The sequence below is a fragment of the Nerophis ophidion genome, linkage group LG02, assembly GCF_033978795.1.
Source record: "Nerophis ophidion isolate RoL-2023_Sa linkage group LG02, RoL_Noph_v1.0, whole genome shotgun sequence".
NCBI lineage: Eukaryota > Metazoa > Chordata > Actinopteri > Syngnathiformes > Syngnathidae > Nerophis > Nerophis ophidion.
Window position 1 is genome coordinate 1,371,206 of NC_084612.1, and position 22,933 is coordinate 1,394,138.

The window sequence follows — 22,933 nt, forward strand, 5'->3', positions numbered from 1 at the left end:
CGATCTCAGGGCGGACAGTCTAACCAGTAGGCCACTGAGTAGGTTCTTCCATACTTGTGAGCGCCATTTATTCTTTTGTTCAACTCCACGGTGATTCCCGCCATCTTTCCACGCTGGTCTGTTGTCTTTTGCAACTTGTTCAATTAGCAAAATGAACAAAACTTGTCAAAAGGCGAAAACACACGGACAAGGCACACATGCTGAGGCGCTGAGAAGTGAAGAGTAGTGTCCTGAGCGGCAAGTGATGTGGAGGACTCCGCCTTGTCAAAAAATGTCAACCCCTGCTTTTTGCCTGCAGGCGGGACATATGCAGAATGAATGAAGTGTTCGCACACAGACACGGTTCACATACGGAGGCATTATTGGCTCCATCTAAGAGTTCTTGAATTCAAAAGTTAGCAAACAGACAGGTTTGTAAATTGAGGTCCCACTGTATGCACAATGTCTACTAATAAGTAGCAGAGTGAAATATTTGAGGTTGGGTAATTGCAGCCTAGTCAATGATTCATAGCAACATTGATGTTGATACAGTAGACAAAACATGTTCATTTTACAGCGCCTACTGAGCTAGAATAAGAGATAAAGCAGGCAGGACTTGGCTGTGTTTATATATATATATATATATATATACATACATACATATATATATATATATATATATGTATGTATGTATGTATGTATGTAAAAAAAAATATATGTATATAGATAGATAGATAGTACTTTATTGATTCCTTCAGGAGAGTTCCTTCAGGAAAATTAAAATTCCAGCAGCAGTGTACAGAGTTGAGATCAATTTTTAAAAAAAAAGTAAATAATGGGGGTTTAAAAGGAAACAAAATAGAGAAATATTACAAAAAGAATAAAAACAATATAATGTATGTATGTATCTGCCATGTTATATACATATAACTGGCCAAAATCATTTTATTGAATATATATATATATATATATATAAATATGTATATGTGATAAATGATAAATGGGTTGTACTTGTATAGCACTTTTCTACCTTCAAGGTAATCAAAGCGCTTTGACACTACTTCCACATTTACCCATTCACACACACATTCACACACTGATGGAGGGAGCTGCCATGCAAGGCGCCAACCAGCACCCATCAGGAGCAAGGGTGAAGTGTCTTGCTCAGGACACAACGGACGTGACGAGGTTGGTACTAGGTGGGGATTGAACCAGTGACCCTCGGGTTGCGCACGGCCACTCTCCCACTGCGCCACGCCGTCCCTATATATATATATATATATATATATATATATATATATGTATATGTATGTATGTATCTGCCATGTTATATACATATACCTGGCCAAGATCATTTTATTGAATTTATATATATATATATATATTTTTTTTTTTTACCGCTTATTCCCTTTGGGGTCGTGGGGGGCGCTGGTGCCTATCTCAGCTACAATATACACATATTTATATATATTAATATGTATATATGTATATGTGTGTGTGTATATATGTATGTATTTTTATATATGTGTGTATATATTTATTTATACATAGTTAAAAATAAATATATACATATATGTGTGTATATATGTATATATTTATTTTTATATATGTGTATGTGTATGTATGTAAATATTTATTTTTACATATATGTATATTTATGTTTATATATATATGTATATATGTATGTGTGTATGTATGTATTTATTTTGTTATTTATTTATATATATATATATATATATATATATATATATATATATGGCTGATTTAGTGCAATATATATAATATTTAAAAAAATATAAATAAATAAATTATATATATATATATATATATATATATATATACATACACACACAAACAGTGTACATGCCAAAAGTTTGGACACACCTTCTCATTCAATGCGTTTTCTTTATTTTCATGACTATTATATATGTAGATTGTCACTGAAGGCATCAAAACTATGAATGAACACATGTGGAGTTATGTACCAGTACTCAACAAAAAAAGGTGAAATAACTGAAAACGTGTTTTATATTCTAGTTTCTTCAAAATAGCCACCCTTTGCTCTGATTACTGCTTTGCACAGTCTTGGCATTCTCTCGATGAGCTTCAAGAGGTAGTCACCTGAAATGGTTTTCACTCCACAGGTTTCATAGTTTTAATGCTTTCAGTGACAATCTACAATGTAATGCAGTCACAAAACTAAAGAAAGCGCATTGAATGAGGCGAAGGTGTGTCCAAACTTTTGTCCTGTACTGTACTTTGAACAGTAACACTGTTTGAATATCGGAAAATAAAACACTTTTCCTAAATAATGAATCATACCACTAGATGGAGCTTCAGTGGTACACCTACCACAGTTGGAGAAACACTGATCCAAGGTATGCCAGTTTTGGGCCCAAGGGTTGCACAGTGTGCATAGTATACTGAGTACTTAGTTCCTAGTTACACAAATATTAAGAATTATCACATTTACCAGCTTCTTTTTCCTCACTCCTTTATAATTCCGCATTACAACCACTCAAGTTAGTCCCTGCCCTTCCTAGTGAGGACTTTTTAGCCAGGTACCTAAGGGGCGGAGCTTGACAATACAGTGTTTAATGATGTCAATTTGTGAATGACAACTGGCATTAACGTCCTTCCTAATGCAGCCTCATCATAAATGACCAAGAGATAGCCCCGCCCCCTCATCACTAACTCGCCTTCCCGCCCCTCAGGATGTTGGACGTTCTGTACGAGTGGTTCTGGTGGGACAGAATATGGTTGCCGGGGAACCTGACCTGGACGGACCTGGAGGACAAAGAGGGGCGGGTCTATGCCAAAGCCTCACACCTTTACGTCGTGGTCCCCTACGCCTTCGCCTTCCTGTTGGTCAGACACGTCTTTGAGAGGTAGGACGGCGTTAACTTTAGGACAAGAACATGGGGTGTATGTGATTGGACGGTTAGACTCTCAGGTGTACGGGGTTCTCCAATCGAAACCATCCATCTTGTTTGTATGCAAAAACACCTGAAAGTCGAACAATGTTGTTTTTGTACCGTTGTCATGCTAATAATTAGTGATGTGCAGATCGATACTGAAATGTCGATACTTTTGATACTTTACTTCAGTGGTGTCCAAACTTTTTCCACCAAGTCAAAGTATGCTGTGGCAAAATTGATGTATTTTTTTTAATGCTAAAAACAGATATTGTGTCAGCTTTGTATTATATTTATATTAATTATTAGTTAGAACCTTTCAGCCTTTTCTCATGACATACCGATTTTCTTCCTGGTTTTTTTTCTTGTTTTTCCCCCAATGTAAGAATATAATAAAAATAATAATAATACGATTGTGTCAAAAGTTCTGCCCGCACGAAAATATTACTGTTCAGTTTCACATATAACTGTGTTTATTATGGTTGTAGTAATTTTTCAAATTAATTCATAAGTTAGTATTCACGCACAGCATAAAAAATTTGGTGGACAAAATGAGACATAGGAGTGGCATAAAACACGTCTTTCCGTGGCAGCGTCGGAGAAAATTGTACATGTAAACAAACTTTTGCGTCACAGTCCCCACAACTACGATGAGTTTGAGGACAGACAAAATGAGTAGGATGCTCTCATTAGTTAAGGATAAACACAAACATATTAAACAGTGGGATTTCTTTATCCTCCTGCAAAAATCATATTAAAACAAAATATATATTTTTTCCCCTCACGGTTTTCGGTTTTCATACAGAATAAAATATAAATAATAATAATATGATTGTGTCAAAAGTTTAGCATGCACAAAAATGTTAATGTTCAGTTTCACATTTAACTGTGTCTATTTTGGTTTTTGTAATTTTTTTAATTCATTCATATGTTAGTATTTATTTTTTATTATTAACTAACTAAACTCTGTTGATATTTAAAGTAGAATTCCTTTTTATTTTTGAGAGCTCCTAATATTTTAGACCGGGGGCGTCCAAATTTTTTCCACCAAGGGCCCCATACTGAAAAGTCAAGTATGGGGCGGGGGGCGATTTGATATAAAACATTTAAAGACACATTTTTGTGTTGTTGGTGACTATGTATATTAATAATAATATTATTAGTTAAAACTTTTCAGCTTTTTCTCATTACAGTCCAATTCCTTTGCTCTGTTTCACACATTTTTACTATTTTTTTCTCCCCCCTGTAAAAACAGAATTAAAACAATAATAATTCGATTGCGTCTACCCGCACAAAAATACTAATGTTCAGTTTCACATTTAACTGTGTTAATTATGGTTGTTGTCATTTTTCAAATTAATTCATAAGTTAATATTCACGCACAGCATAAAACAATTGGTGGACAAAATGAGACAAAGGAGTGGCATAAAACGCGTCTTTCTGGGGCAACGTCAGAGAAAGCTGTGCATGTAAACAAACTGTTGCCTCACAGTCCCAACAACTACAGTCAGTTCAAGGACCAACAAAATTAGTAGGGCAAAACGGCGCTGGTCAAATACTGTCATCAGTCAAGGATAAACACAAACATATTAAACAGTGAGATTGCTAACAATTAGGTAGGTTTCTGTCATTTTTGTCCTCCTACAGACACCAGATTAAAACAAAACATACATTTTTTTCCCCTCATTGTTTTCTGTTTTCATACAGAATAGAATAAAAATAATAATAATACAATTGTGTCAAAAGTTCTGCCTGCATGGAAATGTCAATGTTCACTTTCACATTTAACTTTTCAAATTAATTCATAAGTTAGTATTTATTTTTTATTATTAACTAACTAAACCCTGTTGATATTTAAAGTATATTTTATTTTTATTTTTGATAGCTTCTAATATTTTAGACTGGGGGCGTCCACATTTTTTCCACCAAGGGCCCCATACTGAAAAGTCAAGTATGGGGGGGGCCCATTTGATATAAACATTTAAAGACACATTTTTGTGTTGTTGGTGACTAAGTATATTATTAATAATATTATTAGTTAAAACATTTCAGCTTTGTCTCAATTTTCTTGCTGTTTTTTTCTTACAGTTTTACTAGTTTTTTTCCCCCTATGTAAGAATACAATAAAAATAATATTGTATTGTGTCAAAAGTTCTGCCTGCATGAAAATATTAATGTTCAGTTTCACATTTAACTGTGTTTATTATGGTTGTTGTCATTTTAATTAATTCATAAGTTAGGAATATATATATATTTTTATTAATTAACTAAACACTGTTGATATTTAAAGTATATTTTATTTTCATTTTGAGAGCTTCTAATATTTTAAATCGGGGACATGCAAATTTTTTCCACTAAGTCAAGTATACGGGGGCCAGTTTGATATCAAATATTTAAATACAAATTTTTGTGTTGTTCGTGACTAAGTATTGTCAGTGTTTGTTTTAGACGAACTCCAAGATGCAGAGATGGAGGCAGGCATGGAGTGAGAAAACATGATTTAATAAAAATACTAAAACAAGAACAAACCAAAGGGGTACAACAAAAAGCGCGCACGAGGCGGATAACAAACAAAAAGGCCTAGCGTGGAAGCTAGCAGGTATCGAGCAAGAAACAGGAGTCGTACTTATAATATGAACTCGACTGGAGGACGAAACAGGTTCAAATAGGAGTGGGCTGATTGACACCAGGTGTGGTCAGGTGCCAATCAGCCGCAGCTGAGGGGAAACCGCGCTCAGGGAGAAAGACAGGAAACCAACAAAATAAGAGCACTGACAGGAAATACTACACACACAGAGGAAAAAACTAGAACACAAACAAACCGTCAGGGGCAAGCCTGACAAGTATATTATTAAAAATATTATTAGTTCAAACACAGATTACATTCCAATTATTGTTTTGCTTTTTTATTTTTATTTTAAAGTGGGTATGTTATATTTTGACAATACTCACATTTTTTTATTTCAGCAGACGTGCTCAAAGTATCGGATCGGTATCGCCGATACCAGCCTGACTTTTACGTGGTATCGGATCTTAAAGAAAATCAGTGGTATCACATTATCACTATTATGGGTACAACAAAAAGCGCGCACGAGGCGGATAAGAAACAAAAAGGCCTAGCGCAGAAGCTAGCAGGTATCGAGCAAGAAACAGAAGTCGTACTTATAATATGAAAACAAACTTGGAAGCAGGGAACAAAAGACAGTAAGCTACAAACACTATCAAACATAACTTACCGCAACGCTGCATTGACACGATATGATACGACACGACACGACATGACGGGTAGCAACGACAATACAGAAGTGAAAGTAATCAGCACTCGACTGGAGGACAAAACAGGTTCAAATAGGAGTGGGCTGATTGACACCAGGTGTGGTCAGGTGCCAATCAGCCGCAGCTGAGGGGAAACCAACAAAATAAGAGCGCTGACAGGAAATACTACACACACAGAGGAAAAAACTAGAACACAAACAAACTGTCAGGGGCAAGCCTGACAAGTATATTATAAAAAATATTATTAGTTCAAACACAGATTACATTCCAATTTTTTTTGCAGTTTTTTTTTCTTATTTTGTTATTGTTTTGCTTTTTTAATTTTATTTTAAAGTGGGTATGTTATATTTTGACAATACTCACATTTTTTTAATTTTAGCAGACGTGCACAAAGTATCGGATCTGTATCGCCGATACCGGCCTCACTTTTACGTGGTATCGGATCTTAAAGAAAATCAGTGGTATGGCACTATCACTATTAATCATCAGGCGTGTGCTTGCGTGCCGTCAGGTTGGTCGCCACGCCATTGGCGGCGCGTGCGGGCATCAAGTCGAGGGTCAACCTCAAACCGGACGACAACGCCGTCCTCAAACTTTACTACGCCACTCGCAGCAGGAAGCCCACTCAGGCAAGTGCGGCACAACCAGGTGGCGCTCCTGTCGCCGCCATCTTTAACCCCCCCCCCCCCACTGGCGTCCCCCGCAGGCCGACCTGGACGGGCTGTCCAAGAAAAGCTGTCTGTCCGTGAGACAAGTGGAGCGCTGGTTCAGGAGGCGACGCGTTCAAGACCGACCCGGGGTTCTGAAGAAGTTCACCGAGGCCAGGTGACGCCCTGGTTTGTTTGTGAGCCGTTACCGTGGCGACCAACGGTGTGGTCACCCTTGTGTTTGCTGTTGCAGCTGGCGCTTCACCTTCTACCTGGCCTCGTCCGTGGGGGGACTGCTCGCTCTTTACGACGTGAGTTGAAACATGTGACCTGGCCTGGCCGATAATGAACTTTTGTGTCCTGCAGAAAGAATGGTTCTCTGACACCGGACACGTGTGGACCACTTTCCCCAAGCAGGTGTGTAGCAATAGTTGCACCTTCAATTAGCCTGAGTACCATAACAAATACAGTCGTGGTCAAAAGTTTACGTACACTTGTAAAGAACATCATGTCATGGCTGTCTTGAGTTTACAATCATTTCTACAATTCTTATTTTTTGTGATGTAGTGATTGGAGCACATACTTGTTGTTGTGATGTAGTGATTGTAGCACATACTTGTTGTTGTGATGTAGTGATTGTAGCACATACTTGTTGTTGTGATGTAGTGATTGTAGCACATACTTGTTGTTGTGATGTAGTGATTGTAGCACATACTTGTTGTTGTGATGTAGTGATTGTAGCACATACTTGTTGTTGTGATGTAGTGATTGTAGCACATACTTGTTTTTGTGATGTAGTGATTGGAGCACATACTTGTTTTTGTGATGTAGTGATTGGAGCACATACTTGTTTTTGTGATGTAGTGATTGGAGCACATACTTGTTGTTGTGATGTAGTGATTGGAGCACATACTTGTTTTTGTGATGTAGTGATTGTAGCACATACTTGTTTTTGTGATGTAGTGATTGGAGCACATACTTGTTTTTGTGATGTAGTGATTGGAGCACATACTTGTTTTTGTGATGTAGTGATTGGAGCACATACTTGTTTTTGTGATGTAGTGATTGTAGCACATACTTGTTTTTGTGATGTAGTGATTGGAGCACATACTTGTTTTTGTGATGTAGTGATTGGAGCACATACTTGTTTTTGTGATGTAGTGATTGGAGCACATACTTGTTGTTGTGATGTAGTGATTGGAGCACATACTTGTTTTTGTGATGTAGTGATTGGAGCACATACTTGTTGGTCGCATTAGTGAAGTTTGCTTCTTTTGTGAATTTATTATGGCTCTACTGAAAATGGGACCAAATCTGCTGGGTCAAAAGTATACATTAGAGCTGTGGTCCCCAACCACCGGGCCGCAGAATACGTTTTTATAAATTCGTATTTTTATTTTTTTTATTAAATCAACATAAAAAACACAAGATACACTTACAATTACTGCACCAACACAAAAAAACTCAAATTTTTATGACAAAAACCTCCCTTTTTCATGACAAAAAAAAAAAAATTTTACCAAAAATGCGACCAAATCTGCTGGGTCAAAAGTATACATTAGAGCAGTGGTCCCCAACCACCGGGCCGCAGAATAAGTTTTTATAAATTTATTTTTTTATTTTTTTATTAAATCAACATAATAAACACAAGATACACTTACAATTAGTGCACCAACACAAAAAAACTCCGTTTTTTATGACAAAAACCTCCCTTTTTCATGACAAAAAAAAAAAGTGACCAAAAATGTGACCAAATCTGCTGGGTCAAAAATATGCATTAGAGCAGTGGTCCCCAACCACCGGGCCGCAGAAGAGGTTTTTATACATTTTTATTTTTTTTACTAAATCAACATAAAAAACACAAGATACACTTACAATTACTGCACCAACCCAAAACAAAAAAAACTCCCTTTTTTATGACAAAAACCTCCCTTTTTCATGACAAAAAAAAAAAATGTGACCAAATCTGCTGGGTCAAAAATATACATTAGAGCAGTGGTCCCCAACCACCGGGCCGCAGAATAAGTTTTTCTAAAAAATTTTTTTTATTTTTTTTTATTAAATCAACATAAAAAACACAAGATACACTTACAATTAGTGCACCAACCCCCCAAAAAATCCCTTTTTTATGACAAAAACCTCCCTTTTTCATGACCCAAAAAAAAAAGAACAAATTATCAAGCGTTGACCGGTCCGCAGCTACAAAAATATTGGGGACCACTGCATTAGAGATGTCCGATAATGGCTTTTTTGCCGATATCCAATATTCCGATATTGTCCAACTCTTAATTACCGATACCGATATTTACAGTCGTGGAATTGACACATTATTATGCCTTATTTTTGTTGTGATGCCCCGCTGGATGCATTAAACAACGTAACAAGGTTTTCCAAAATAAATCAACTCAAGTTATTGAAAAAAATGCCATATTTATTATTGAAGTCACAAAGTGCATTCTTTTTTTTTTTTTGACATGCCTCAAAACAGCAGCTTAGAATTTGGGACATGCTCTCCCTGAGAGGTGTATATTGTAGCGTCCCGGAAGATATAGTGCTGCACGGGGTTCTGTGTATTTGTTCTGTTGTGTTACGGTGCGGCTGTTCTCCCGAAATGTGTTTGTCATTCTTATTTGGTGTGGGTTCACAGTGTGGCGCATATTTGTAACAGTGTTAAAGTTGTTTATACGGCCACCCTCAGTGTGACCTCTATGGCTGTTGACTAAGTATGCCTTGCATTCACTTGTGTGTTTGAAAAGCCGTAGATATTATGTGACTGCAAAGACAGTGCCTGGCGCTCTGTACTTCTCTCTATGTCCGTGTACACAGCGGCGTTTTAAAAAGTCATACATTTTACTTTTTGAAAGCCGATACCGATCATTTCCGGTTTTACATTTTAAAGCATTTATCAGTATTTAACATCTCTAGTCTACATAAAGCAATGTTAAGGCGCTTTTGGTAGCCATCCACAAGCTTCTGGCAAGGTTTCATCTGACATCAAAATGACAAAGATAAGACCATCTGGAGGAAAAATCTCTGGTAGGATGAAACAAAAATCGAGCTGTTTGGCCACAATACCCAGCAATATTGGCCTAGTGGTTAGAGTGTCCGCCCTGAGTTCGGTAGGTTGTGAGTTCAAACCCCGACCGAGTCATACCATCCATCCATCCATTTCCTACCGCTTATTCCCTTTGGGGTCGTGGGGGGCGCTGGTGCCTATCTCAGCTACAATTGGGCGGAAGGCATAGTACACCCTGGACAAGTCGCCACCTCATTGCAGGGCCAACACAGATAGACAGACAACATTCACACACTAGGGCCAATTTAGTGTTGCCAATCAACCTATCCCCAGGTGCATGTCTTTGGAGGTGGGAGGAAGCCAGAGAACCCAGAGTTTGAGCCCAGGATTGAACCCAGGACTACTCAGGACCTTCGCATTGTGAGGCAGACGCACTAACTCCTCTTCCATCGTGCCACCATATATATATCCATCCATCCATCCATCCATTTTCTACCGCTTATTCCCTTTCGGGGTCGCGGGGGGCGCTGGCGCCTATCTCAGCTACAATCGGGCGGAAGGCAGGGTACACCCTGGACAAGTCGCCACCTCATCGCAGGGCCAACACAGACAGACAACATTCACACACTAGGGCCAATTTAGTGTTGCCAATCAACCTATCCCCAGGTGCATGTCTTTGGAGGTGGGAGGAAGCCGGAGTACCCGAAGGGAACCCACGCATTCACGGGGAGAACATGCAAACTCCACACAGAAAGATCCCGAGCCCGGGATTGAACCCAGGACTACTCAGGATTTTCATATTGTGAGGCAGACGCACTAACCCCTCATTCAACGTGCTGCCCGCCGAGTCATACCAAGGACTATAAAAATGGGACCCATTACCTCCCTTTTCGGCACTCAGCATCAAGGGTTGGCATTAGGGGTTGAATCGCCAAAAAGGATTCCTGGGCGTGGTCACCGCTGCTGCCCACTGCTCCCCTCACCTCCCAGGGGGTGATTAAATGCAGATAATAATTTTGTGTGTATGACAATCATTGGTACATTAACTTTAACTTTTTAACAAAATGTTTGGAGGAGCATAGGTGAGGCCTTTAATCCCATGAACACCACACCTACCGTCAAGCATGGTGGTGGTAGTATTATGCTATGGGCCTGTTTTGCTGCCAATGGAACTGGTGATTTACATAGAGTAAGTGGGACAATTTAAAAGGAAGATTACATACAAATTCTTCAGAAAAAACCAAAATCATCAGCCCGGAGATTGGGCGCAGTTGGGTGTTCCAACAGGACAACGACCCCAAACACACATCAAAAGTGGTAAAGGAATGGCTAGAATGAAGGTTTTAGAATGGCCGTCCCCAAGTCCAATGTGGAAGAAACAAGTCCATGTCAGAAAACCACAGAAATTTAGCTGAACTGCACCAATTTTGTCAAGAGAAAAATTCAACCAGAAGCTTGTGGATGGCTAGCAAAAGCGCCTTATTGCAGTGGAACTTGCCAGGGGACAATGAGCAAGGTATAACAGGGCTCGGGAACCTTTTTGGCTGAGAGAGCCATACAAGCCAAATATTTTAAAAAGTATTTCCGTGGGAGCCATATCATATTTTTTTAAGACTAAACACAACTAAATGCGTGCATTTTTAGGTAAAACCAACATTTTTAGTGTATAATAAGTCTCTTATTCTTTTTAATAAGACCAACAATACATAAAATACTTCTTACCATTAATGAGACTTCTTAAACAGGTGCGGTAGAAACCGGACGGATGGATTAAAATGCATGAGAATGTTTTATATTTTGAACATTATTTTTGACACTATGACTACCAGCGGAATTATTCATTACTTATCGTGTTAAGCCATGGGTGTCAAACTCTGGCCCGCGGGCAAAATTTGGCCCGCCGTGTAATTTCATTTGGCCCCTGAGGCATTAATACATGAACATTAGAGCTGGCCCGCGGGTATTATACAGTGGCAGAGCCGCTGTATCACCGTATTCAACGCTAATTTTCATACTTGCCAACCCTCCCGATTTTTCCAGGAGAATCACGAATTTCAGGAGCCCCCCCACCCCCAAAAATCTCTCGGGGCAACCATTCTCCCAAATTTCCACCCGGACAACAATATTGGGGGCGGGCCTTAAAGGTACTGCTTTTAGCGTCCTCTACAACCTGTCGTCACATCCGCTTTTCCTCCATACAAACAGCGTGCCGGCCCAGTCACGTAATATATGCGGCTTCTACACACACGCAAGTGAATGCAAGGCATACTTGGTCAACAGCCATACAGGTCACACTGAGGGTGGCCGTATAAACAACTTTAACACTGTTACACCACACTGTGAACCCACACCAAACAAGAATGACAAACACATTTCGGGAGAACATCCGCACCGTAACACAACATAAACAGAACAAATACCCAGAACCCCTTGCAGCACTAACTCTTCTGGGACGCTACAATATACACCCCCGCTACCAACAAAACTGGATTTTGCAAGTCACTATAAAGTTATATAAGCCTTGCTTGTTCAATATTCAATGCAAAACTTGTTTGGGTCCCTATTAAAATGTTAAGTTGTTCAACTTTGGCCCGTGGCTTTGTTCAGTTTAGAATTTTGGCCCACTCTGTATTTGAGTTTGACACCCCTGTGTTAATCAATCAATCAATCAATGTTTACTTATATAGCCCTAAATCACTAGTGTCTCAAAGGGCTGCACAAACCACTACGACATCCTCGGTAGGCCCACATAAGGGCAAGGAAAAACTCACACCCAGTGGGACGTCGGTGACAATGATGACTATGAGAACCTTGGAGAGGAGGAAAGCAATGGATGCCAGCAGGAAACCATCCCAAGCGGAGGCGGATCAGCAGTACAGAGATGTCCCCAGCCGATACACAGGCGAGCAGTACATGGCCACCGGATCGGACCGGACCCCCTCCACAAGGGAGAGTGGGACATAGGAGAAAAAGAAAAGAAACGGCAGATCAACTGGTCTAAAAATGGAGTCTATTTAAAGGCTAGAGTATACAAATGAGTTTTAAGGTGAGACTTAAATGCTTCTACTAAGCAATGTCAGCTAAGATGTATCTGAGAGCCAGGTGCAGTCATCAAAAGAGCCACATCTGGCTCTAGAGCCATAGTTTCCCTACCCCTGGTGTATAAGTTTCTTTTACTTTTTATTAATAGTTGTATGTAGAAGTGGGTGGTTGCATCAGCTGCTTTAATGTCTTTAATGTCCTTTGTGTTCTTTGATGTTTGATGTTTCATATGTACTTTGGACTGGACTCTCGCGACTGTGTTGGATCCATTATGGATTGAACTTTCACAGTATCATGTTAGACCCGCTCCACATCCATTGCTTTCCTCCTCTCCAAGGTTCTCATAGTCATCATTGTCACCGACGTCCCACTGGGTGTGAGTTTTCCTTGCCCTTATGTGGGCCTACCGAGGATGTCGTAGTGGTTTGTGCAGCCCTTTGAGACACTAGTGATTTAGGGCTATATAAGTTTGATTGATTGATTTTTTGTAAGGGGCTCTGGAAGCCGGCAGACCTGTCAGCGATCCTGTTCTGTCTCCCTGTAATGTTTGTCTGATCTTGAATGGGATTGTGCTGAAAATTTGAATTTTCCTGAAGGATTACAGTAAATAAAGTACTATCTAATCCAATGTAATTTAATGTAAGCAAATATTAACATTGCTGTATGTCTACTTTTGACCCTGCACATTTAGTCACATTTTCAGTAGACCCATAATAAATTCATAAAAGAACCAAACTTCATGAATGTTTTTTTGTGACCAACAAGTAAGTGCTCCAATAACTCAATCACAAAAAATAAGAGTTGTAGAAATGATTGGAAACTCAAGACAGCCATGACATGATGTTCTTTACAAGTGTACGTAAACTTTTGACCCCAACTGTACATTGTGTGTGTGTTTGTGCACCAAGTCCCTGCTGGACTCCCAGTACTGGTACTACATCCTGGAGATGAGCTTCTACGTCTCCCTGCTCTTCAGCGTCTTCTCCGATGTCAAGAGGAAGGTGAGCGCTGACTTCCCGCCATAAGATGAAGATGATGGCTGCTTGTCTTGTTCAGGACTTCAGGGAGCAGATGGTCCACCACGCCGCCACCCTGGTGCTCCTGTCCTTCTCCTGGTGCGTCAACTACATCCGCGTGGGAACGCTGGTCCTGTTGGTCCACGACGCCTCCGACGTCTTGTTGGAGGTCAGTCACACGTCCTGTTTCCTGTTGTTCAATACACAAACACCTGACCACATGTTGTCGTTTTTTTTGTTTTGTTTTAATTGCTCTCAGGCGGCCAAACTGCTGAATTACGCCAAAATGGAGAAAAGCTGCCAACTCGTTTTTGTGCTTTTTGCTCTCGTCTTCATCGTCACGCGTCTCGTCATCTTCCCCTTCTGGTCAGTTTATGTTCGTGCGCCTTCGCATGTTTGCGTGTTGTGTAAACGGGGGTGCGTGTATAGCAAGGGTGTCCAAAGTGTGGTTTGGGGGGGCCGCTTGCTATCCACAGCTGTTTTATTAACGGCCAGCATCACATACTGGAAATACAATTGCAAAAAAAAAAGTCATAAGAAGTGGAAGAAAAGAGCAAACAGGTGTGTTGTGAAGAGGAAAAAGTTGAAATGTTGATTCTTAAAAGCCCAAAGCTGCCATGTAGACTTGTGTATATATACGTATGTGTGTATATATATATATATATATATATATATATATATATATATATATACACACACACACATATATAAACATACATACATATATACATATATATATATACACATATATATATATATGTATTATATATACACACACACATATATATATATATATATATATATGATATATATATATATATATATATATATATATATATATATATATATATATACACACACATATATAAACATACATACATATATACGTATATATATACACATATATATATATATATGTATTATATATACATATATATACACATATATATATGTATTATATATACACACACACATATATATATATATATATATATATATATATACACATATGTATATATATTTATTTTTTTCAAACTTTTATAACTGAGACCTTTTTGTTTCCTGGAACCTTTAACATTCACCAAACTTGAGGGGAGTCCTAAGGGTTATATATATATATATATATATATATATATATATATATATATATATATATATATATATATATATATATATATATATAGGGGTGTGGGAAAAATCGATTCGAATACGAATCGAATTGTTTATGTTGTGCGATTCAGAATCGATTCTCATTTTTAAAAAATCGAATTTTTGTTTTGTTTTTTTGAAAAAAAAGTGTATTTATTTTTTTATTTATTTTCTAATCAATCCAACAAGCCAATACACAGCAATACCATAACAATGCAATCCAATTCCAAAACCAAACCTGAGCCAGCAACACTCAGAACTGCAATAAACAGAGCAATTGAGAGGAGACACAAACACCACACAGAACAAAACAAAAGTAGTGAATATTATCAACAACAGTATCAATATTAGTTATAATTTCAGCATAGCAGTGATTAAAAATCCCTCATTGACATTATCATTAGACATTTATAAAAATAATCAAAAAGAACAATAGTGTCACAGTGGCTTACACTTGCATGGCATCTCATAAGCTGGACAACACACTGTGTCCAATGTTTTCACAAAGATAAAATAAGTCATATTTTTTGGTTTGTTTAATAGTTAAAACAAATTTACATTATTGCAATCAGTTGATAAAACATTGTCCTTTACAATTATAAAAGCTTTTTTTTTTAAAATCTATTACTCTGCTAGCATGTCAGCAGACTGGGGTAGATCCTGCTGAAATCTATGTATTGAATGAATAAAGAATCATTTTGAAACGGAAAAATATCGTTTTTTAATCGAGAATCGAATCGAATCGAAAAAAATCAATATATTATTGAATCGTGACTCCAAGAATCGATATTGAATTGATTTGTGGGACACCCAAAGATTCACAGCCCTAATATATATATATATATATATATATATATATATCAAATGGGCCCCTGCGTCCTTTGATTTTTCAGTGAGCGGCCCCCTGTGGATAAAGTTTGGACATCCTTTCAATCTGTCGTGCTGATGATGTTTTGGGATGAAGACCTGGCAGTTTTAGTTAGGCCAGTAGGTGGCAGTAAAACGCATGCATTGACAGAAATGGTCCTGCCAACAAAGACCGTTACTGTGTCTTGATTTGTGTACTTTGAGTGCTTACACCAGAACTGGGCAAATATTTTGATTCGGGGGCCACATTGAGAGAAAATAATGTGTATGTGTGTATAAATTACATGTACACATTTAGCTGTAAAATATCTGCTGTGCAGTATGTGTGTTTGGGTCCCTTTTTTACAGGAACACTAATACCAAAAGTCACAATGTCCAATAAAATTCTAAAAAAGTTACGACAGGCCAACTCGGAAAAACAGAATTGAATTTTACAGGGTTTTTTTTTACTGAATGGAACACCCCAAATATACATGAAAATAAATAATGTGTGATTTAACTATGAACAATAAAACACTGAATATTAACAACATCCTGCGATGAGGTGACGACTTGTCCAGGGTGTACCCCGCCTTCCGCCCAATTGTAGCTGAGATAGGCGCCAGCGGCCCCCGCACTCAAAAAGGGAATAAGCGGTACAAAATGGATGGATGGATATTAACAACATATGAACATTGCTCCTCTTATGTGGGATTTAAAATATTAACTAAGAAAAATAAAACACTGAATATTAACAACATATGAATGTCGCTCCTCTTTTATATGGGATTTGAAATATTAACTATGAACAATAAAACACTGAATATTAACAACATATAAACATCGCTCCTCTTATGTGGGTTTTAAAATATTAACTAAAAAAATAAAACACTGAATTTTATTTATTTAAATTTTCCTGAAGGAATCAATAAAGTACTATCTATCTATCTATCTATCTATCTATCTATCTATCTATCTATCTATCTATCTATCTATCTATCTATCTATCTATCTATCTATCTATCTATTTATCTATCTATCTATCTATCTATCCATCTATCTTTATTAACAACATATGAACATTGCTCCTCTTTTATGTGGGATTTACAATATTAGATATGAACAATAAAACACTGAATATTAACAACATATGAACGTCGCTCCTCTTACAACATCAGACCAGCTCCTCAATAGTTGTGTATCTTTTACAATCAAGCAAAACACAACAAATGTAAAAAAAAAAAAAAAAGCGAAATATGAATGCAAAGTGTAGTAAACACCTACAATATGTTATATTATCGGTTGAAAAGCTGCTTTCGCATCTGTTCCTGACTCTAGCGTTTCGGGCTGGCTGCTATGAAAACAAACCCCGCCCACTCTGGTTTGTTCCTCGTCTGAGCTGCTGTGATGTAAATTCCTGTAATAACTCGTACAACACTTAAAAGCGCAGATTTCCACCATTGAAATACTTTCTATAGTTCAAGACCTACGGTAATTTAAAAATAGTACTGCACATCATAATGACAGTTTTAATGTTAAAGGTGTAAAAAAAAAAAATGTTTAACGTAGGGCTGGGCGATATGGCCCTTTTTTAATATCTCGATATTTTTAGGCCATATCACGATACACGATATATATCTCGATATTTTACCTTGGCCTTGAATGAACACTTGATGCATGTAATGACAGCAGTATGATGATTCTATGTGTCTACATTCAAACATTCTTCTTCGTACTGCATTCATATTTGCTCATTTTTTTAACTTTCATGCAGAGAAGGAAATCCCAACTAAGTCAATTGACCAAAACTGTATTTATTAAACAGTTATTAAGCAGTGGCACAAACATTCATGTCATTTCAAAACAGAAAGTGCAAGATTGTCAGAAACATTTTAAAACAAGCTATTTGTGCACTTTTGTGCATGATGTCACTAAGATGACATATCAAAACAACACTAAATTAAGGTGCACTTTTGTGCATGATGTCACACAAGATATTTCAATAAGTGTCAAATAAAAATGAGCTGCATAATAGGAAATCAAATAGCGTTCGTCCTTCGCTATGTGGTCGGTTACTGCGGAATTTATCTCCTTCTGTTGTTGACTACTTTTATCATACGGTGTTGATGTGGAAATGGTTGCCTCTGCATTTTGTTGGTGTGGCACCGAACGGTGATGTCGACACGCAGAGTTTCAAGCACTCTTCATTCTCTAGCGCAAGGGTGCCCACACTTTTTCTGCAGGCGAGCTACTTTTCAATTGACCAACTCGAGGGGATCTACCTCATTTATATATATCATTTATATTTATTTATTTATGAAAGAGACATTTTTGTAAACAAGTTAAATGTGTTTAATGATAATACAAGCATGTGTAACACATATAGATGTCTTTCTTTCACGAAGACAAGAATATAAGTTGGTGTATTACCTGATTCTGATGACTTGCATTGATTGGAATCAGACAGTAATGATGATAACGCCCACATTTTCAAATGGAGGAGAAAAAAAGTTGTCCTTTCTGTACAATACCACATGAAAGTGGTTGGTTTTTGGCATCTAATTCATCCAGCTTCCATACACTTTACAAGAAAAACATTGGCGGCAAATTCCGTAGCTTGCTTGATTGACATTCACGGCACCCGAGGGTCTTGTGAGATGACGCTGGCTGCTGCCAGTTCATTATTATGAAAAAATGACCGAGAGGAAGGCGAGAAACACTTTTTATTTCAACAGACTTTCGCGCCGTCCCTTCCGTCAAAACTCTAAAGGCCGACTGCACATTTCCTATCTTCACAATAAAAGCCCTGCTTCATGCTGCCTGCGCTAACAAAATAAGAGTCTCAGAAAGCTGACGTGCACAAGGGATGTGCACGTCAGCTTTCTGAGGGATCGCTTGTGCACGCCAGTTTTCCGAGACTCTGTATTTAGTTAGCGCAGGCAGCATGAAGCAGGGCTTTTATTGTGAAGATAGGAAATGTGCAGTCGGCCTTTAGAGTTTTGACAGAAGGTACGGCGCGAGAGTCTGTTGAAATAAAAAGTGTTTCTGGCCTTCCTCTCGGTCATATTGTCATAATAATGATCTTGCAGCAGCCAGCGTCATCTCACAAGACCCTCCGGTACCGTGAATGTCATTTAAGTGACGTCTTGGTGAAGATTGATGATCACTCATTTTTAGGTCTATTTTTTTAAAAAGCCTGGCTCGAGATCGACTGACACACCCCCCGCGGTCGACTGGTAGCTCGCGATCGATGTAATGGGCACCCCTGGTGTACAGGGTGACTTTTCAAACGATGCTACACATTAGCAGTAATGCTACTTTTTGTAGCAACTCTTTTGCCCCACACTTGACAAATTACGGTTGTCTGTTTGACATCTTCCCGCTTGAAGCCAAACCACCGCCAGACGATGGACCCCCTGCTGTTTTTCTTGGGAATTAATTCTTCCTTCGTTTGTTACCAGATTCGCACCTTCTTTCTCTCGTATTACCACTCGCACCACAGCTAACGTTACCCAAGCCGCTACCTCTTTGCTCCGCGAGGGCGTATCCGTATGTGACGTATGTAAGAAGGTGTGCTGCTTTTATGTTTCTGTGAGAAGCAGAGACAACAAAGAGTGATGAGAAGCATGTGTGTAATGCCCGCAGCTAAAAGCAACTACATTAAAATGTATACTCAAATATCACGATATAGTCATTTTCTGTATCGCACAGAGACAAACCCGCGATATTTCGAGTATATCGAAATATCGCCCAGCCCTAGTAGAATGTCTGGCGGGCCGTATCGAAAATCTTAATGGGCCGTATTTTGCCCAGGTCTGGTTTACACTTTGGCCATTATCTTGTGTTTATGGGGGATATTTCTTCTGATCGGGCATCGGAACAAGGAATTGAAATGAAAAATGTTGAACGATTCCGTGAGAATCGGAATGTTAATCCCGGGTTCAGTCGATCTTCGATGCCCAGTGTCAAGACTAGGACTATGGTGTGGATTGTTTTCCCGAGGTGCGAAGCAACTGGATTGGACATGGCGTGAAGGTAATGACATCTTTTAATTTTAACACTTAAAAGTACCACAAAAACAAAAGGTATAAACAAAAACTCGCACAAAGTCAGAACTACGGACATAAAACAAAACTTGCAAACTATGGAATGAATAAAGAAAACTTACTTGGAACGAGAAAAGAGCGTGAAAACGAGCAGCATGGATCATCAGCATGAATCACAAGGGCGTATGGAGGGTGATGTCGCAAGGCTGACTGCCTGGCAACTGCAGGCTTAAATAGTGATGTGGGCATGAGTCCAAATGAATCAGGTGCGTGACACGAGGACAGGTGGAAACTAATAGGTTGTCATGGAAACAGAGCAGGGAGTGAAAAAACAGGAACTGACAAAAACCAAACGGAACATAGCCAAACTAAACATGATCCCCAGGACATGACAACCAGCCCTGATGCTGACCGTGCACTTCTCATTATTATGGGACTTGTGCACTCAGAAGACAAAGTGTAAGTACGCAAGTGCCCGAACTGAAAGACTGCCGCAGTGTACTTATCGAGGTGTACTGACGGAAGTATTCAATTCGAGACATTGAGTGACTTCCTGTTTGCTTCAGGCTGATTCACTGCACGTGGGTGTACCCCCTCCACCATTACCCCGCCTTCTTCGGCTACTACTTCTTCAACGCCATGCTCCTCCTCCTCCTCGGCCTGCACGTCTTCTGGGCCCTCCTCATCCTCGCCATGGTCAGGAAGTTCATCTTCGGCACCGTAAGTCCGTGCGGCCCCTGCGCGATGGCCCCGCCCACCTTTTTTAACAAACTCTGTGGGCGTGCTTGTTTGTGTGTCAGCTGACCAGGGACGAGAGGAGCGACCACGAGGATGATGAGGAGGAAGAGAGCAGCCTGACTGGCGATGACGTCGTTGCAAAAAACAACAATGGCTGCCTGGACTGTTTGGCCTCTGACAATGTCTGCCACTACAAGACGCTGCACTGAGGCGCCCCCTAGTGGTGATCCCATACAACAACAACACTCCTTGAAGGCACTTTCACAACATTGTGGGAAATGTAGGCGGCTCGGCATTGTTCCTGCTTGGCAGGACACTGAAACATTTGATATTAGTCTTTTTTTAATGAGAAGTGACCTAAATTATTATCAGCTTTACGTCTTCATCCTCTCTTTCTTTCACTTTAAGTGGTCCTAAACATTCAAGACGTCTTCACTCGTCGAGCACGACATCTTCTGTCTTCACCGTGTCCACTTTCTCTGCCACTTCCTGTCCCCGCCAAAACCGCGTCCTTATTAGTAAAGTGACAAAAAAAAAACACAATCAAGTTGTAATAAACCTTCATTATGTTATCATAACAACCGAATTGCAATTTTTAAAAATACTTTTAATGCGTCATGTCTTTAACACACTTGAAGATTCAAACATAAAGATGATATTTTCCCTTTAATTATTGCCTGCTTAGCAACGCACCAAAAGTATGCAGGTTAGTATGCGCCACACTGTGAACCCACACCAAACAAGAAAGACAAACACATTTTGGGGAGAACATCCGCACCGTAACACAACAGAACAAATACCCAGAATCCCATGCAGCCCTAATTCTTCCGGGCTACAATATACACCCCCGCTACCACCAAACCCCATCCCCCCCAAATCCTGCCCCCCACCCCCCATCACCTCCGTGCGTCGGTTGAGGTGGTGTATATTGAAGCCCGGAAGAGTTTTGATTGATTGATTGATTGATACTTTTAGTAATAGATTGCACAGTACAGTACATATTCCGTACAATTGACCACTAAATGGTAACACCCCAATAAGTTTTTCAACTTGTTTAAGTCGGGGTCCACCTTCATCAATTCATGGTAGTTAGTGCTGCAAAGGGTTATGGGTATTTGTTCTATTGTGTTTCGGTGCGGATGTTCTACCGAAATGGGTTCGTCATTCTTGTTTGATATTATGGCCCTGAATTTCTTTGGCCGGGTGAAAATTGGGACAAATTCGGGAGAATGGATGCCCCGGGAGGTGTACTGAAATACGGGAGTATCCCGGAAAAATTGGGAGGGTAGGCAAGAATGTTGCTAGGGCGGCAAAGCCATTCAAAGAAGGTAAGTTCATTGAAAAGTGGATGTTTGATTTTTTACAGAAATATTTTCTTGCGACCCAGCCTTACCCAGTTTCTGCATCCAGTGGCCCCCAGGTAAATCCAATCCAATCCACTTTATTTATATAGCACATTTAAACAACAAAATGTGTCCAAAGTGCTGCACAACAATATTAAAAACAACATTCAAATACTATCCTGAGCTCCACCAATGACTGAATTCAAAAATTAAAAATACATATAAAAGCAATGTAAAAACAATATGAAATAAATATGATTAAAAACTATTTTAAGGGTGAAACCAATTAAAACAGTAAATAGAAATCAAAATGTTAAAACACAGGACATCAGAGGACCACAAAACTCACGTAGTAGGTCAAGTGACTTTTAGACCCCTGCTCTTTTTAAAGAAAAAAGAGTAAATCCTGCAAAAAAAAGGTATAATGTAAAAATCGAGCGTGTGAATATAATATTTTATTAATATAATAATTGTTTAAATGTTCTGGATAAAAATATGATAATTAATCATCACATTTAAAAACACTTTTTTGTTCCGCTTGAGACCACGTGTAAGGTTTCACCCCCATGCGGTGATTGACAGCAGGGCCAGCCAATGAGAGGCGAGGTACTCCCGAGCTCAATGTTCCGCTGAGCCAATCGGGAGCCAGAAAAGGCGGAGTCGGCGCGCATGGGCGTGTCTTCGGCAGCTTGACCCCCCCTCCTCCTCCCTTTAGTGAAGTTTTGGAAAAGTGTGGCGGTGATTCCCCGCCGAACCTCCTCGTCCTGACCCCTAAAGTCCCGGTCCCGGTCGTGGTCCGGTTCTTGGGGTTCGTCATGCAGAACCGCTGCGTCGCTCGCCTTCTGCTCTTCGCGCTGCTCGGCGTCGAACTCGCCGGTAAGAACCGACCGAAAACATTTGTGTTCCTTTCAGCGTTGTCG

At 39.2% G+C, this 22,933-nt stretch overlaps 2 protein-coding genes across 3 annotated transcripts in view; both read left to right on the plus strand.

The window, feature by feature from the left end:
* The window catches only part of cers3a (ceramide synthase 3a), a 44,886-nt gene extending 23,635 nt beyond the window's left edge, over positions 1 to 21,251 (plus strand). Inside the window, exons 3-12 of the mRNA XM_061875632.1 lie at positions 2,694 to 2,867; positions 6,682 to 6,799; positions 6,877 to 6,995; positions 7,071 to 7,128; positions 7,184 to 7,234; positions 13,784 to 13,876; positions 13,932 to 14,060; positions 14,151 to 14,257; positions 20,499 to 20,652; positions 20,733 to 21,251. Of these exons, the coding sequence (XP_061731616.1) occupies positions 2,694 to 2,867; positions 6,682 to 6,799; positions 6,877 to 6,995; positions 7,071 to 7,128; positions 7,184 to 7,234; positions 13,784 to 13,876; positions 13,932 to 14,060; positions 14,151 to 14,257; positions 20,499 to 20,652; positions 20,733 to 20,879 (1,150 nt within the window). The 3' untranslated portion in view covers positions 20,880 to 21,251. The remainder of the gene's footprint in view (positions 1 to 2,693; positions 2,868 to 6,681; positions 6,800 to 6,876; positions 6,996 to 7,070; positions 7,129 to 7,183; positions 7,235 to 13,783; positions 13,877 to 13,931; positions 14,061 to 14,150; positions 14,258 to 20,498; positions 20,653 to 20,732) is intronic.
* A 1,210-nt stretch (positions 21,252 to 22,461) lies between these two features.
* adamts17 (ADAM metallopeptidase with thrombospondin type 1 motif, 17) overlaps positions 22,462 to 22,933 on the plus strand; it is an 82,347-nt gene continuing 81,875 nt past the window's right edge. The window contains exon 1 of one of the 2 annotated variants that reach the window (XM_061875608.1): positions 22,462 to 22,889. In XM_061875608.1, coding sequence (XP_061731592.1) covers positions 22,829 to 22,889 — 61 coding nt within the window. In that variant the 5' untranslated portion in view covers positions 22,462 to 22,828. The remainder of the gene's footprint in view (positions 22,890 to 22,933) is intronic. The other variant, XM_061875604.1, reaches the window with a different exon arrangement.